This window comes from Scyliorhinus torazame, chromosome 27, assembly GCF_047496885.1.
Source record: "Scyliorhinus torazame isolate Kashiwa2021f chromosome 27, sScyTor2.1, whole genome shotgun sequence".
Classification (NCBI taxonomy): Eukaryota; Metazoa; Chordata; class Chondrichthyes; order Carcharhiniformes; family Scyliorhinidae; genus Scyliorhinus; species Scyliorhinus torazame.
In genome coordinates, this window is record NC_092733.1 from 9,710,928 (window position 1) to 9,727,370 (window position 16,443).

The following is a 16,443-nucleotide window of genomic DNA, read 5'->3' on the forward strand; positions in this document are numbered from 1 at the left end:
AGATTCCAGTCTGTAACTCACTCCCGGGTATCTGTTATTCTATATATAAACCATCCCGAATCCCTCAATTAGATTTCAGTCTGTAACTCACTCCCGGGTATCTGTTATTCTATATAGAAACCACCCTGAACTTCTCGATTAGATTCCAGTCTGTAACTCACTCCCGGGTATCTGTTATTCTATATAGAAACCACCCTGAACTTCTCGATTAGATTCCGGTCTGTAACTCACTCCCGGGTATCTGTTATTCTATATAGAAACCACCCTGAACTTCTCGATTAGATTCCAGTCTGTAACTCACTCCCGGGTATCTGTTATTCTATATAGAAACCACCCTGAACTTCTCGATTAGATTCCAGTCTGTACCTCACTCCCGGGTATCTGTTATTCTATATATAAACCACCCCGAACCCCTCGATTAGATTCCAGTCTGTAACTCACTCCCGGGAATCTGTTCTTCTATATATAAACCACCCCGAACGCCTCGATTAGATTCCAGTCTGTAACTCCATCCCGGGTATCTGTTATTCTATATATAAACCATCCCGAACCCCTCGATTAGATTCCAGTCTGTAACTCACTCCCGGGTATCTGTTATTCTATATATAAACCATCCCAAACCCCTCGATTAGATTCCGGTCTGTAACTCACTCCCGGGAATCTGGGGCGGGATTCTCTCAGCCCACGCCGGGCCGGAGAATCGGCGGGCCCGGGAACGAATTGCACCGCGCCGCCCCGACGCCAGTGCACCGATTCTCCGGAGAGCGTAGAATCGGCGCCAATGGCGCCTGACCTGTAGCGCGGCGCCCATCGGGTGCCACTCTGCGCGGCCCCCCCCCCCCCGGCGATTCTCCGCCCAGGATGTGCCGAGTAGCTTAGTGTCGGCTTACCTGGTGGGACCACGGCGTGCATCCATCCGGGGGTGGCCTGTTGAGGGGGGAGGTGGTTCCGACCCCGGACGGCTCCGCTGTGGCCTGGCGTGCGATCGGGGCCTACCGATTGGCAGGCCGGCCTCTCGGGCTTGGGGACTCTTTTGCTCCGCGCCGGCCCCTCTAGCCCGACGCCATGTTGCGTCGGGGCCGGCGCAGAGAAGTGAACCACTGCGCATGCGCGCAATTGCGCCGGTCGCAGCGCATGCGCCTATTGCCGCCGGTCGCCGCGCATGCGCGCAGACCTGTGGCGCCCATTTGACGCCGGTATCGGCAGCTAGAGTGGCGTGGCTCACTCATGTGCTGGCCTACTGAGAGGCTCAGAATCGCTGCTCCTGGGGGCCTGTTGACGGCATCAACACTTAGCCTCAGGATCAGTGAATCCCGCCCCTGTTATTCTATAAATAAACCACCCCGAACCCCTCGACAAGATTCCAGTCTGTAACTCACTCCCGGATATCTTTTTTTCGATATATAAACTCCACCCCAAACCCCTCAATTAGATTGCAGCCTTTAACTCCCTCCCCAAGATAATATGCCTTATTCCATAGCGTAGTGTGATGAATGATATCTGTATACACATGAACCTTTAATGCGTAGGCCCCTTTAAGACCGAGTTTGGCACTCTGGGGGACTCCGCCTCCGGCTCCGCCCCCAGGGAACTGTTCAGTGGGCAGCGTGCAGTGAGCACACTTCTCGGCAGCTGTCTGGTTCTCTGGTAATTAAAGCCTTTGAATTATCAATCTTCTCTCCTGAGCCGTAATTGAGGGTATCTCACGTAGTTAATTGGAGTTCTGTGTGTGAAAACAGTTTTATTTTAAGAACCCAACTCTTTAAGTTATTTCTTGTCAACATTGTCTCCACTCTTCTCTCCTGGAGGTCTTTAGCACTTGCTGTCTTACAGATTAAAGAGCTTAACCTGTCCCCCTAATAATTGGCCAATAATCCCAGGTACCCCAAGTAGCCATTATAATGGGTGAGCCTTGCTTATGAATGGCATCAGGCCATTTAATTAATTCTTTCACCAGATGTGGGGAACACTGGCAAGACTAACATTTGTTGCCCATCCCGAATTGCTCTTACCGTAGATAATTTCAAAATAGACATTGGGCCCCAGTCCCCAGTTGCCGTGTTTGGTCGCAGTGTTGCCTTTTAACCTGCCGCCTCTCATTCACTGTTCACTGTCTGTGGTGGCTTGGTTAAGTTGGTCAGGATCACTGTTTGAGATTTGGTACCACATCCTTTGTGCAGGTGGCATTTTGAGGTAACTCTTTCTCATTTGCTTGCAGGTCATTGACACTCTGTCCTATTTATCCTACACTCCCACCGCACAAAGGAAAGGGATCTGGTAAGTGGAACCACCATGTTACGCACTCCCATTGCCAGCATCTGATGAACCTCCGCCTCCTCCTGAAGGAGCATGCATACATACCGCTGGTTCTGGGGATACCTTGTGGGTGTTTGTAAGACTAGTCGAGAAAGTGTTGGTATCTAGTTAAAGTTTCGACTGAGGCCGTTGCTAATCTATGAAAGAGCCATCACTACCGCATCTTTATTTATTCACGCTCAAAGTGAGTAAACCCCAGGTCTGGTCAGGTGGTCTGAACGGACAGTTTCTGTGCCCGAAGTTCCATGTGCTTTTTGTCCCAATTCTTCATTTAATTCTCGATGAAAAGTCATAATAGATTCTGCTTCCATCTGTTTAAGTGGAAAGAAACAAAGAACTTTGTGCGTCGATTGTGCCTTCATTGCTCGGGAAGCCCCAAAGTGCTTTACAACCAGTTAAGTGCATTTTGAAGTGTTGAGCGCCAATTTGCGCACAGCAAGCTCTCCCACACGGCAGTGTGACATGCAAACATCATTCGTCTCTGTTGGTTGAGGGATGAATATTACCCAGTAACCCAGGTGGAACTCTTCTGCTGTCGCTCATGACGATGCTATGGGGTATTTTACATCATCCCGAGATGGCAGGTGAACCTTTGGTTTGATGTCTCGTCTGAAACCGCACCTCTAGCAGTGCGGCCCTGCCTGAGTATTGGACTAGGATCGTCATGTGCTCGGGTCTCTGACGTGGGACTCGAACTCACGACCTTCCTGTCCAGAGACCGGGCCCTCTCTCCCTGCTCAATGATCCCGTGCCACCATTCCGAGAGGAAGCACTGAAGGGTGCCTTTCCCTCGAACAACATCACAAAGACAGCTGGACTCGTCATTTATCTGATAACTCTCCGTGGGACCTCACTGTGCACGGTGCACCTACATCACCTGTCAAAAATAAATTGTTTGCGGGCAGCACGGTGGCACAGAGGTTAGCATTGCTGCCTCACGGCACCGAGGTCACAGATTCGATCCCGGCTCTGGGTCACTGTCCGTGTGAACATTCTCCCCGTCTTTGCGTGGGTTTCGCCCCCACAACCCAAAGATATGCAGGGTAGGTCAATTGGCCACGCTAAATTGCTCCTTAATTGGAAAAAATTAATTGGGTACTCTAAATTTATTTATTTTTAAAATTGTTTGCAAATAGACTTTGGGTCATCTTGAAGTCATTAAAGGTGCGATGGAAATGCGAGTCTTCCTTTCATTTACAACACCTCCAGAGGCAGAAGGGTGGTCACTTTATGTTGCATCTGCGAGAGCAGGGCCCCAGCTATTCACAGCACTGAAAGGAAGAGGAGCTGTAGGAGATGGTGCAGGGGGACAAAGTGATTTGGCTCCCACTAGGCCTCTCCCGTCCCTGTCTATACAGGGAATGAAGCACCTGCAGAAGGCCAGACTGAGAATAGGTGTTCCCAACTCAAGATTCCAGGAGGTGTCATCACATGACCTCCTGCCTTGACCTCTTCCCCCCGCCCCCCTCCCACCCCACGCTCACATCATTGGTCCCAACACCCAATTCGGTGACTTTGTTGTATTTATAAGGGGAATACATGTCACGTGGAGGAAGTGAACAAAATCTATCTTTTTTTTAGCTCCTTTCCGACGGAAGACAGCTTGGTCGATGATGATATCTACAGTGGACTTTCCGATGTCATTGAGTAAGTTACAGACTCCTCCATCACTCTGGCCTTGAACCTCGGTAACCTTGAATTTGCTTAACACCCTGCTGCCTGTATGTAATTGGCACCGTCCCTTTCGCTCATCACCCCTATCCTCGCTGACCTACATTGGCTCCCAGTCTAACAACACCTTTTACAGATTTTGTCCTCATGTTCCAAATCCCTCTACGGTCTACATCTCTGTCTCTCTGTAACCCTCTCCAGCTCTACAGCCCTCTGAGATCTCTGCGCTCCTCCAATTCTGGCCAATTCATTTGCATTGTTTTGATTTTCGTCACCGGGGGTAGCAGTGTTTGCAGCTTCCTGGGGCCGTAAGCTGTGCAATTCCCTCCCTAAACCTCTCCACCTCTCTATCTCCATCTTTCTCTATCTCCATCTCTCTCTCTCTCTCTCTCTATCTATCTCCACCTCTCTCTTTCCACCCCAAACTATCACCTTGGTGTCAAATCCTGTTTGATAACCCTCCTTTCAAACATATTGGGATGTTTTCCATGTGCAAGGTGCTATATAAGTGCAATTTTGTGTTGTTGTTGGTGTTATGGGCCAGGGTTTAAAGAACCCCAAAGTGTATTATGGAGCTCACCTGACCCACAACTTTTAATAGATTGTGGTATGGGGAGCACACGGCCCACTCTACAGGTGTGGGACAGCAGAAATGGACGAGTATTTTTTAAAACAAAACAATGTTTATTCTATGAATTCAAGTTAACCTTTTAAAACATACAGTGAACATCTTAGCAATCATCAATTCAAATACAACCCCCAAAGAATACAACACTAAGTAATGCTTAATAACTTCCCAAAAAACATCCAGAAGACAAAAGAAACACCTTTTAACAGAAGCACATGAGGTTGACATTCACTACTGAGAACATTTATAATTCTGAATTCACCAAATGATCAAGAGATAGTCTTTTCATGGCAGAGAGAACAGCAGTACACCTGCTCTGTCTGGCTTCAGCTCCAACACTGAAAAAGAAACTAAAACACACCCTGCAGCAAACAGCCTAAAGCGAAAGTAAAAAGCTGACAGACAGCCCAGCTCCACCCACTCTCTGACATCACTGGTAAACACCCATTTCTTAAAGGTACATTTCTTAAACACCCATTTCTTAAAGGTACTCTCACATGACACTGGCGATGGCTGGTTGATGTGTTGCAGCCTGGCACAGATTTGTCATATCCCACTAGGGCTTTAGCCCTGAGGGTGTTGCAGCTCAAGGAATCTCCTCTACGTGTCTGCCTTGTGTCAACCAATAGACAGATCTGATGAGAACTTTCCATCCATGAATAAATTGCCTTCCATTTGAATATTTGATAATCTCACAATACCTATCATGGCCGGCCCTCACCTGTTGCAGGCGATTGGATGTTGGGTCATTATTGAAGTTTATTCTAGAGTTCACCGTGATGGCCATTCTCTTCACATGATCCCGTGGGAGGTCTTGTGGCGCGGTGGGCCGCATGCCTACCTCTGGACCAGAAGCCCCGGGTTTGAGTCTAACTCCAGGACTTGTTGGCTATGGAAGGAGCGTTCTCTGCGTTTGATTGGCTACTAATCAGCTCAGAAATCCTTCCACCAATTCCCCACTAATCCCCATGAGAGAAAGGTGTTTGTGAAGTTACACTAAAAAAACGTATGATCCCATGACCTTTGTCTCAACAGTGACACAGGAGAGGAAGATGACGATCTTTATGATTGCGTGGAAAATGAAGATGATGAGGGAGGTGAAATATATGAAGATCTGATGAGGACTGAGGTGGTGATGGCGCCGGTATGAGATTCCTGCTGCCAACTTTGGCATCTCCAATTCTCCCTACTTCCTTCCGTTGAATACTCACAGAGCAGTGTTGATGATAAGTGGCCAGGTGGCATAATCAAGGAAAGAAGACATCCTAGCTCCTACCCTGACCTAAGGTCAACTTCCTGCCCTCACAAACAGAAAGCCCTTGATGGCACTTGGCTACATTTTTGCTGCCTTCCTCTCTAACACTCAGCAAAGAGAATCGAAATGGGCACCTGCTCTCGGGCATGGGTATTGATGGCCATTTTGAGGCACTGGGGACAAAACTGGGGTAAGTCCCCCTGTAGAAACCCAACCCTGTGGCAGTCAGGTTAAAGTAGAAACAGCAAGGTATGGGGGCTAATGGAAACTCAATTGCTACCACTCCAGTGTGACTGTTACCCCACTGACAGCCCATTAGATCCTGCGGTGTTCCTTGTTCCCATACCTGTGCATGAGTTCGACTTGGTGCTGAAAGGGCAGCACGGTAGCATATTGGTTAGCACTGTGGCTTCACAGCCCCAGGGTCCCAGGTTCGATTCCCCGCTGGGTCACTGTCTGTGTGGAGTTTGCACGTTCTCCCCGTGTCTGCGTGGGTTTCCTCCGGGTGCTCCGGTTTCCTCCCACAGAACAAAGACGTGCAGGTTAGGTGGATTGGCCGTGCTAAATTGCCCTTGGTATCCAAAAAGGATAGATGGGGTTATTGGGTTAGGGGGATAAGGTGGAAGTGAGGGCTTAAGTGGGTCGGTGCAGGGTCGATGGGCCGAATGGTCTCCTTCTGCACTGTGTGTTCTAAGTACTTTCCCCACTCTCTCAGGAGCTGATCAGAAGCTGCACTGCCACTCAAAGTGGTGAATGGTCTCCAACAGTAAAAGCTGTTTGAGCCAACCCCTGGGGCAAAGGTGGTCTCCATGCGCGATGGACCAAAAACCTCCCATCCTGCCTGCAGTCAGCCCATTGCACCATTCAACGGTGACCCCCCCCCCCCCCCCCCCCGTTAACCTCATGTCCTAACCAAGGACATATGTTGGGTATTGATGGAATAGGGTGGGCGAGGGGGTGAGGGAGGGAGGGGGGTGCAGGGCAGAACGAGATTGGAGAAGAGAGCATTATTCGGGTGGGGGGATAATTGGAGGACAAACATGCCATTGCCTCACTAACGGGGGGGAGGGGTCTGTATTTCAGCCACAGAAAATGACCGAATTCGACAAACGGAATTGCTGTCTTCAGGAGATCAAACAGACAGAGGAGAAGTACACAGAGACATTAGAATCTATACATCAGGTGAGATCATCGCCAGGGAGCCAATGGACATGGAACAGATTGCACCAATTTCCTCGGTGCTGCGTGCTCTTGGTGTCTTTCGGATCACACTTTAAACTTGGAAAGATCAGAGCTCTTTACGTTTAAATGTTGCCTTGCTCTTTTGAACGGGTTCTGTAACACTTTACATTAGTCGCTGGTGCAGCTATGAAATGTGGCCCCCTGGAATACTTACAAATAACAATTAGTTCCTGGCTCATTAATTCCTAACTCTTTACAGATTGTTAATACAATGTAATACGTTCAGAGTTGATCTGATCGAGCAAGTGCGTTGCGAGTTGCTTTTGTCTTTTGGTCAATGGGCAAATTGGTGATCACTGTTTTTACTGGAATCTCCCTTTCTGTTATTCAGCATTTTTTTAGACCATTGCATCGATTTCTCAATGTCCACGACCTAGAGAACATATTCCTCAACATCGAGGTAAGTCGCTTGCTGTCAACATCAATGATTCCATCTTTATTTTAGTTTGAGTGGGTGTGAATCTCTTTATCCTATTGCAAGTTGCTTCTCCTGATCCAAGCCAGTGGATCGCACCTGGATTTGGCTTGATGCGATTCAACCTCTAATCCTGACGGTGCAGGGACTGGCCCAGCATGCAGTGGATTAAACACGGGGCCCTTTCTGAGGCCTGGTTCTAACCAGTCCACCCTGGATGGGGTGGATGTCACTTCCACCTGCGGTGAAGGCGGGACCAGCCTGAACTCGCACGTTATATCAAAGAGCATGTTTATGTCCTTCGGTGAGCAACTCAATATCAACTGAGGGTGGTGGGGAAGAAAGAGCAAAGGCAGGGCAACATGGGAGGTAGGAATGAGGAGCATCCACAAGTGGATATCGAACAGCTTTGGGCGCTTCACAGCAGATGGTGGAAACTCGGTTCGATTGTCCGTGGCGGGATTGGAGCAACACTGGCTTGCCCTTCGCACCGTCGGCTGAGGGCCTCATCCACAACCTACACACATCAGGAGCTTCAGGGAGAGCTGCCTTTGTCTCCCTGGCCCCTGATCTGTATGCCTGTGCGAGTTGCCACAAGCAGCAAGCGCTCTGCAACACCATTTATTTGTCACTGTGTCTCCTCAGGAACTACTGAAGGTTCACAAAGGTTTACTAGAAGAAATCCAAATCTCGATCAAAATGAGCAACGCCCAGAACCTCTATGAAATCTTCAATAATTACAAGAAAAGGTGAGCGTGTGTGCATGGTGAAAGTTCACTGTCATCAGTTCATTGAGTTACAGGGGCTCTGGCATTGAAAAAGTCTCATTCTGGCTTTCCCTCTCTGAAGGATTTCCATTCATGCCAAATTGTGAATGATTCCCAGGTGACCAGCCTGATGTCTCAGCCCATTCTTCCAATGCAGCGACAGTGGCGTCGTGACAATCTGGCTGGATTTCGGGCCCCGGCTAACGTTGTGGGTTCGGGCGTTCGAATCCCACCTCGGCAACCGGTGGGATTTTTAGCCGTGACTTTCCGGTTTCCTCCGCGGGAATGGGAGTAGGCCGTTGAGCCTGTCCGGCCATTCAGTAGATCATGGCAAAGAAAGGTTCATCTGGAGGTTTCCGTGACCCTATTTGGAAGAAGCGCTGGGGAGTTCCTGGCCATTTTATTTATCCCTCAAAGATGTGCAGGCGAGCTGGATTGGCTACGCTAAATTGCCCCTTAGTGTCCAGAGGTTAGATGAGGTTGCGGTGGAGTGGGCCTAGGTAGGATGCCCTTTCAGAGAGTCAGTGCAGACTCAATGGGCTGAATGTCCTCCTTCTGCACTGTACTGATTCTATGATTCTATGAATACCTCACTGCTGACTATCTGGCGCTCACTGTGATGCTGTTTGTGAGAGATGGCCATCTGGTTGCCGGTATCCAACAATACAACAGGGGCAACATTTCAGAAGGGACTTTATTAGTTACAAAACACTTTGGGACATCCTGAGGCTGTGCAAGTCGGTGCATAAATGCGAGCCTTTCCTTTTTAAACCTGGGCAAGGAGACAGAAGGTTCAAAACCGGTCAAAGGCAGCAGATCAGGAGTCCTTCCCTGCAACGAGTTATATCTATTAACCCACCTTTGAGCGTACCTTGCGATTCTGAGGCCAGTTCAACAAGATGGCGGCACGGTGGCGGGGTGGTTAGCACTGCTGCCTCACAGCTCCAGGGTCCTGGGTTTAATTCCGGCCTTGGGTCACTGCCTGTGCGGAGTCTGCACGTTCTCCCCGTGACTGCGTGGGTTTCCTCCGGGTGCTCCGGTTTCCTCCCACAGCCCAAAGGTGTGCAGGTTAGGTGGACTGGACGTGTTGAATTGCCCCTCAGGGTGAGGTTACAGGGCAGAAGATTGGGCCTAGGTCGGGTGGTCTTTTAAAGGGTGGGTGAAGACTTGATGGGTCGAATGGCCTCTTTCTGTACTCTAGGGATTCCACGATTCTGTGAGTGTCGAGATGGTCTGGCGTAAAGAGGTTTCTTCCTGAACAGAATCAATTCGACAAACACCTTGAACCAATCGAGTGCCTTTCACCAATAATTTAAATAACTTTGGCGGCTTGTGTCTCTATTTCCCACGGCGTTTTCTTTCATTCTTTCACGGGATGTGTGGGTGTCGCCGCAGAGTTTGTTGCCCACAAACTGTGTGCTTTGATCGGCCAATTCAGAGGGGCAATTCCAGATTTTATTCTGCGGGGGGGGATTTGAACCTGTGCCTCCTGGCGCATTAGCCTGGGGCCCCCTGGATTACGGGCCTACATTAATATTACCACAACACCACTGGCGGTTCCTCTCAACCCAGTGATGTATTGAGAGAAATGGCCGTTAATTGACACGACCAGGGTGTGCTGGGATCCCTAACAACCTGTCTTTTGTCTTTTGCTGCCCAAAGGTTGTTGCTGTACGGAAGGTACTGCAGCCAGGTGGAGGCAGCCACGAAACACTTGGACAAGGTCGCTAGCCTGAGGGAAGATGTTCAGATGAAGCTGCAGGTGGGAATCTTTTTTTCGAGTGACTCCACTGCACTCAGAAATAATTCCGCACAGCCGCCTTTCTGGTTTCAGTCGCTATAAGTGACACACACTCTGGGGCGGCTGAATCTCCCGCGCACTCTGATGCTTTGGCATTCGGTGGTGCAGGATTGAGAAGCAGGAAATGCTGGACACTCTCAGCAGGTCCGGCAGCACCTGTGGAGAGAGAAGGGAGCAAACGTTTCGAGTCTGGATGACTGTTTGTCAATGCCGGATGGAACTGGGGCAGCACGGTAGCCTTGTGGATAGCACAGTTGCTTCACAGCTCCGGGGTCCCAGGTTCGATTCCCGACTTGGGTCACTGTCTGTGCGGAGTCTGCACATCCTCCCCGTGTGTGCGTGGGTTTCCTCCGGGTGCTCCGGTTTCCTCCCACAGTCCAAAGATGTGCAGGTTAGGTGGATTGGCCGTGATAAATTGCCCTTAGTGTCCAAACTTGCCCTTAGTGTTGGGTGGGGTTACTGGGTTCTGGGGATAGGGTGGAGGTGTTGGGTAGGGTCCTCTTTCCAAGAGCCGGTGCAGACTCGATGGGACGAATGGCCTCCTTCAGCACTGTAAATTCTATTCTATTCTAACGGAAAATAGGGTCAGATTTGTACTGTTGTGGGGGAGGGGGGCGTGGAGCAGTGGGGCTGGGTAGAGGGCCAGCGATCGGTGGGGGTTGACAACGATCTGGTGGACAGAAAGAAAAAAGGGAATGTAAATGAAGGCGATGATGACTAAGTAGGGTGTGGACAGTGGCACATTAAGAGATCAGAATGTGTTCATGCATGAGCAAAGGTGAGCAGTGTGTCAAAGGACAATTTGGAACAGGGAACAGGTGGCCCTATTGGGGTGGGATGGCGGAGGGGAGAGGGGGCAACGCTGAGGGGAAAATGGAAGGAATGAAAATGATTTGATCGAAATAAAAGTGGGGTCAAGGTGGAGGAGAGAGTTCACAGTCTGAAGTTGTTGAACTCAATGTTAAGTCCGGAAGGCTGTAATATGTCTAATTGGGAGATAAAGTGCTATTCGTCCAGTTTGCGATGGAAAGAAGAGACATTTTGTCGAAGCTTTTCATCTTGCACGTACCAAGGCAATCACAAGGATACCAATGTCAGGGGAAACAACAACTTTACAGTGTATGGGCAGAGAATGCTGATTTGTTGGCAAGTGAAATCTGATTGGGAGAGGTGTTGCAATAAGAATGCACCAGTTGATGTTGACTGACAGTTAACCGCCAAGCATTGTTTTTAATTTATCTTGATTCCGATTGATCTAGGCATTGCTCTGAGGCTGTCACTTATTTTGGTTAGCTGAAACAGGCGCAATGCATGTATGCCTGACAAAGGGACAGGAATAGACATCCTTAACAAACATGATTCTAGAAACGAAATGCACGCCATTCTGAATGACGGGTCCAAATTCGTATCCATTGGGCCTGCCGCTCAACATGGCCAGACAGCCTTGCTTGAAAGCAAACTAAACACTTGTTGGGATTGTGTAAGAGCAATGGGATACCACAGGGTCCCCCTCATGCTTGCTGTGTATGTGTGTGTATAGGTTGCCCAAGACACACTGAAGTGATATCCATTTCCGTCCGAGCTTATCTATGGCCGGTTCTGCGCAGTATGAATAGGCCAAATGGTTGGATGAATTGTTACAATAAGTTCTGAGCAGGTTTTCCACGTACACAGTGAAGGATTCTTCACATTTGCGAATACCATACAGGACAAAGGCCCTTTTTTCAGCAATTAGAACATCAGGAGCATGTTGAGAGGATTTCCAATTTATTGAGCACCTTTAAATTTGGAGCAAGGCAGGTGTAATGTTCAATCGTTTCTGCATTCGATTATTTGAGTCTGGGAACTGATCTATGCTCACCATGTTTGATTGGCTGAGTCTGCATGATGGCTCAGAGCTTAAGTAAACTAAAGCCAAGTAGCCAATCTGTAAGCATGAGCGCGGACATCTTATCATTGCAGAGACACTTTAAGACTCTTGCAAATAAACCTGTTGCGCACTTGGAGATTAGTGCCATCTCTGCATAACTCTGAGGCTTATAAAATATGCAGCAATCTGTCAAAATACAACGGGGAACTCCTGCTAGTGCACAGCACTCAGAAGCAGTTCGAAAATTGCCCTAACGGAACTTTGATCGAGGACGGTCCCTTTTATTGTTAAAGCTTTTCCCCCTTCGCATCAGCACCTGCTTCTTTGAACGAGATGTTTTGATTTGTTTGATTCTGATTTTACTCCTGGAACCCACAACCTGAAAATGGCCCGGGATAGACCACTTTCCCTGCCGCCCATGCCTCCCTCCCATTCCGACCCCAAGTCGGGGCCCCATTGGTGAGACTCCCTTCTGTAGGAGAACGGATCTCTGTGATCACACTCACTTGGCCAAATAGTTTCCATCAGTCCGCCTCATACTCTTGTTCGATCGGCAAAAGCGAAGTGTCGCAGTCACTTGAGGTTGCCGAGTGTAATTGCTGGTGTTCTTTTCTTGTCAGGAATGCTCCAACAGAGCGAATAATGGGAGATTCACCCTCCGAGATCTCTTGATGGTGCCCATGCAAAGAGTCCTCAAGTATCACCTTCTGCTTCAGGTAGACCGCCGCTGGGCGCCCAGCTAGAAATGCCGGACATATTTTCCATCTGAGCGTTGCTGAGCATTTGTGGAAACGCTGCAGACCTAGGCCCCGGAGGATTTGAGTTCTGGCCTGTATTCGGTCCCTCTCCCCTTCAGCAATTATTCGCTCTCTGTGACCCTCAAAGGGGGTAAAAATGGGTCTTTGCCACTCACACGAAACCGGGAAAATTGGCGGAATCTTTTTTTTTCTTTTTAATAAACATTTTATTGAGGTATTTCTTTTTGGCATCGAAACAGCTGCAATATAAACAATGTACATGAGACTATAAACACAGTGCAAATACCACCTCCCTCCCTAACAGGTCCCACCATTAATTAACCCCCTAATCTACGCTAACTTAACCCCCCCCCCCTCTCTGCTGACGATTAATTTTCCGCGAAGAAGTCAATGAATGGCTGCCACCTCCGGGCGAACCCCAACAGTGACCCTCTCAGGACGAACTTTGATTTTCTCCAAGCAGAGAAAGCTAGCCATGTCCGATAGCCAGGTCTCCGACTTCGGGGGCCTTGAGTCCTTCCAAGCGGCGGAGTCTTTTACACTAGGCTCGACTCCCATTCCAGTGAAGTCTGGGTCCACATTTGGCTTTTCTCATCCAGGGTGTTGGAGTAATTATGATCAGTGTCTCTGAGCTAGAGAGGGGAAAATCAACCGTGCTTCCCACTCCGGATATTCTGACTGAAAGAGGAGTGTATGTGTGGATTTTATAAGAGGCTCAGGGAATGTTCCTTGTACGTTCAGAGCTCACTCTCTCGGGGTTCATGGATCAGGAATGATCATGTGGGCTATATCCTTACTGTGCCTAGAACCCCAAGATGAATCAATATTTTGAGGGAGGGGAGAGGATCATATAAAAAAGAAAATTAATGGGATGTGGGCATCTCTGTCAATTTGTTGCCCTTCTCTAGTTGCCCTTGAGAAGATGGTGGTGAGCAGCCTTATTGAACCACTGCAGTGCAGGTACACTCACCGTGCAGTTAGGGAGGGAGTTCCAGGAGTTTGGCCCTGGCGGCACGGTGACACAGTGGTTAGCACTGTTGCCTCACAACTCCAGGGACCCTGATTCGATTACGACCTCGTGTTATGGGCCAGGGTTTAGAGAACCCCAAAGTGTATCATGGAGTTCCCCTGACCGACAACCTTTAATAGATTGTGGTATGGGGAGCACACGGCCCACTCTGCAGGTGTGGTACAGCAGAAATGGAGAAGTATTTTTTAAAGCCAAACTATGTTTATTCTATGAACTCAAGTTAACCTTTTAAAAACATACAGTGAACATCTTGGCAACCATTAATTCAAATACAACCCCCAAAGACTACAACACTAAGTAATCCTTTAAGCTTTCCTTTTAACATCCATAAGACTTAAAAATAAAACCTTTAACAGAAACACATCAGGTTAAAGTCACTACTGAGAGCAGTTATTAGTTTTAAATCATCAAAGGATCGATTTACAGTTTTTAGATTACAGAGAGAGATTAATACCCCTTCTGGCTGTGACTGCAGCTATCCAGCTCTGAAAACGAAACTAAAACACAGCCTGCAGCAAACAGCCTAAAACGAAAGTAAAAAGCTGACAGACAGCCCAGCTCCACCCACTCTCTGACATCACTGCAGTAATAAACACCCATTTCTTTAAAGGTACTCTCGCTACAGATATTTATATACACACCCATTTATAAACACCCATTTCTTAAAAGTACTCTCACATGACACTCGGGTGACTTTCTGTGTGCAGTTTGCACGTTCGCCCCGTGTCTGCATGGGGTTCCTCCGGGTGCTCCGGTTTCCTCCCACAGTCCAAAGATGTGCGGGTTAGGGGGATTGGCCATGATAAAATTGACCCTTAGTGTACAAAGATATGCAGATCAGTTGGGGCTATGGGGATGGGGTGGAATAGGGGAGTAAGACTGGGTACGGTGCTCTTTCAGAGGATTGGTGCACACTCAATGGGCCGAATGGCCTCCTTCTGCACTCTCGGGATTCTATGACCCAATGACGATGAAAGAACAGGCGAAGTATGTCCAAATTGGGGTAGCGATTGCGATTTGGAGGAGACACGTTAACATTCAAATGTTCACGAATTATGTCCTGATGTCTCACTGATATGTTGCTGCAGGAATTAGTTAAACATACCACTGACGATAAAGAAAAGGACAACTTACGATCAGCTTTGGATTCCATGAGGGTGAGTGAGTTGCCTTACAGCTTTATATCTAATATGTCAAGAATTAAGTATAGAGAATTAATTGTATATTTATCTCTTGTTTAGGATTTAGCCCAATGTGTAAATGAAGTAAAAAGGGACAGCGAAACTCTCAAACAGATCACAAGCTTCCAGTTATCAATAGAGAACTTGGTAAGTCAGGAGTCAATAAAGATGCATGAAGTGTCTTAACAGTGATCATCCGGTTGTTGTATAAAGTTTAATAGTGAGAGAGTTAGCGGGTACATTCACTGATCACACAGTTTCAGCAAAGAGGCATGTCTCAGTCGATGTGCCAGAGCAGGTTACATGAGGCACGCTCCTATTGTGCTGGATCAACACTGGGGTTGGAGGATGGCCAGAGTACCCACATAATCAATCTGTGGTATAAGAATGGGGAAAGAGCAGCGGGGAGTGGATAGCTCTTTCAAAGGTCCAAACATGGTGGGCCCTATGGCCTCTTACATTGCTGGACGATTCTATATTATGGCTTCTCTGATGGACATGGGGGTCCCCCCCCCCCCCCCCCCCGCAACCAAGATTTTGAGTCAGGCTGCAAGGCCGATGGCCATCTCCAATATCATCAGCATCTCGTCAGAGGCTAGGGAAATCCACACAGCCGGGATCATCCACCCCTATCTCGGGGAACATCCTAGCATGCAATTCCGATCATCGGCCTCTAACAAGGTCAGGAGGCCAGAGTGCAGTGGAGCTATGTCCTCACTTGAGAAATTACCTTTCATCTAAAGGGGGACATCAGTCTCTCCAGTATTAACCATTTTGTTACTTCCTAGAACCAGTCGCTGGCTAGTTACGGGCGGCCCAAGATAGATGGTGAACTACGCTTAACGACTGTCGACAAGCGATCCAAACAGGATAGGTAAGTGGACGTCCTTCTCTGCAGCTATAGAATGTTCTAGATTATTTTGCACACCTCAAAAGTCGCCCACTCCATGCAGATCATTGGCTTGATCCTCCGCCTGTCAGGAGCAACACAGCCAGTTAGACCACAAAGGAACACAGTGGTCATCATTTAGCTGTGGTTTGATGGGTCACCAGCCTCCCACTAGCTCCACAGCTAACCAACATTTTCCTCCTCCTTCATTGTTAAGTTGACTTATGTGAAATTGTGTTTGTGTGGATGACCCTTCAGTGCCCTTTGAAATGGTCGAGCAAATCACATTGTTCAAGGGCAACTACGGATGGGCATCAAATGCCAGTGAAAACCACATCCCACGAAAATATCTAAATAGATAAAACTTTCTCAGAGTTCTTCTCAGAGGGTGCAGGGATAAAATGCTACCAAACCAAAACAAGGTCAAAGAGATGGGTTTTGAAATGATCGAGACAGAGGAGCAGGGGTAAACCTTTCAGCCCCTTGAGCCTCCTACACCATTCAATAAGATCATCGCTGAACCTTTACATTGGCGTCACTTTCCCACACCATCCCCATATCCCTCGGTTCCCATAGCACCCACAAGTACGGTGACACAGTGGTCAGCACTGCTGCCTCAC

The 16,443-nt window shown here is 48.4% G+C and overlaps 1 protein-coding gene across 4 annotated transcripts in view; it reads left to right on the forward strand.

Annotated features, from left to right (window-relative positions):
- Positions 1-16,443, forward strand: part of LOC140403193 (proto-oncogene vav-like) — a 115,043-nt gene that overhangs the window by 67,701 nt on the left and 30,899 nt on the right. For all 4 annotated transcript variants that reach the window (XM_072490938.1, XM_072490940.1, XM_072490942.1 and 1 more), the window contains exons 3-13: positions 2,219-2,277; positions 3,898-3,963; positions 5,651-5,759; positions 6,954-7,052; positions 7,444-7,512; positions 8,173-8,276; positions 9,957-10,056; positions 12,586-12,681; positions 14,842-14,910; positions 14,995-15,081; positions 15,723-15,808. In XM_072490938.1, coding sequence (XP_072347039.1) covers positions 2,219-2,277; positions 3,898-3,963; positions 5,651-5,759; positions 6,954-7,052; positions 7,444-7,512; positions 8,173-8,276; positions 9,957-10,056; positions 12,586-12,681; positions 14,842-14,910; positions 14,995-15,081; positions 15,723-15,808 — 944 coding nt within the window. The remainder of the gene's footprint in view (positions 1-2,218; positions 2,278-3,897; positions 3,964-5,650; positions 5,760-6,953; positions 7,053-7,443; positions 7,513-8,172; positions 8,277-9,956; positions 10,057-12,585; positions 12,682-14,841; positions 14,911-14,994; positions 15,082-15,722; positions 15,809-16,443) is intronic.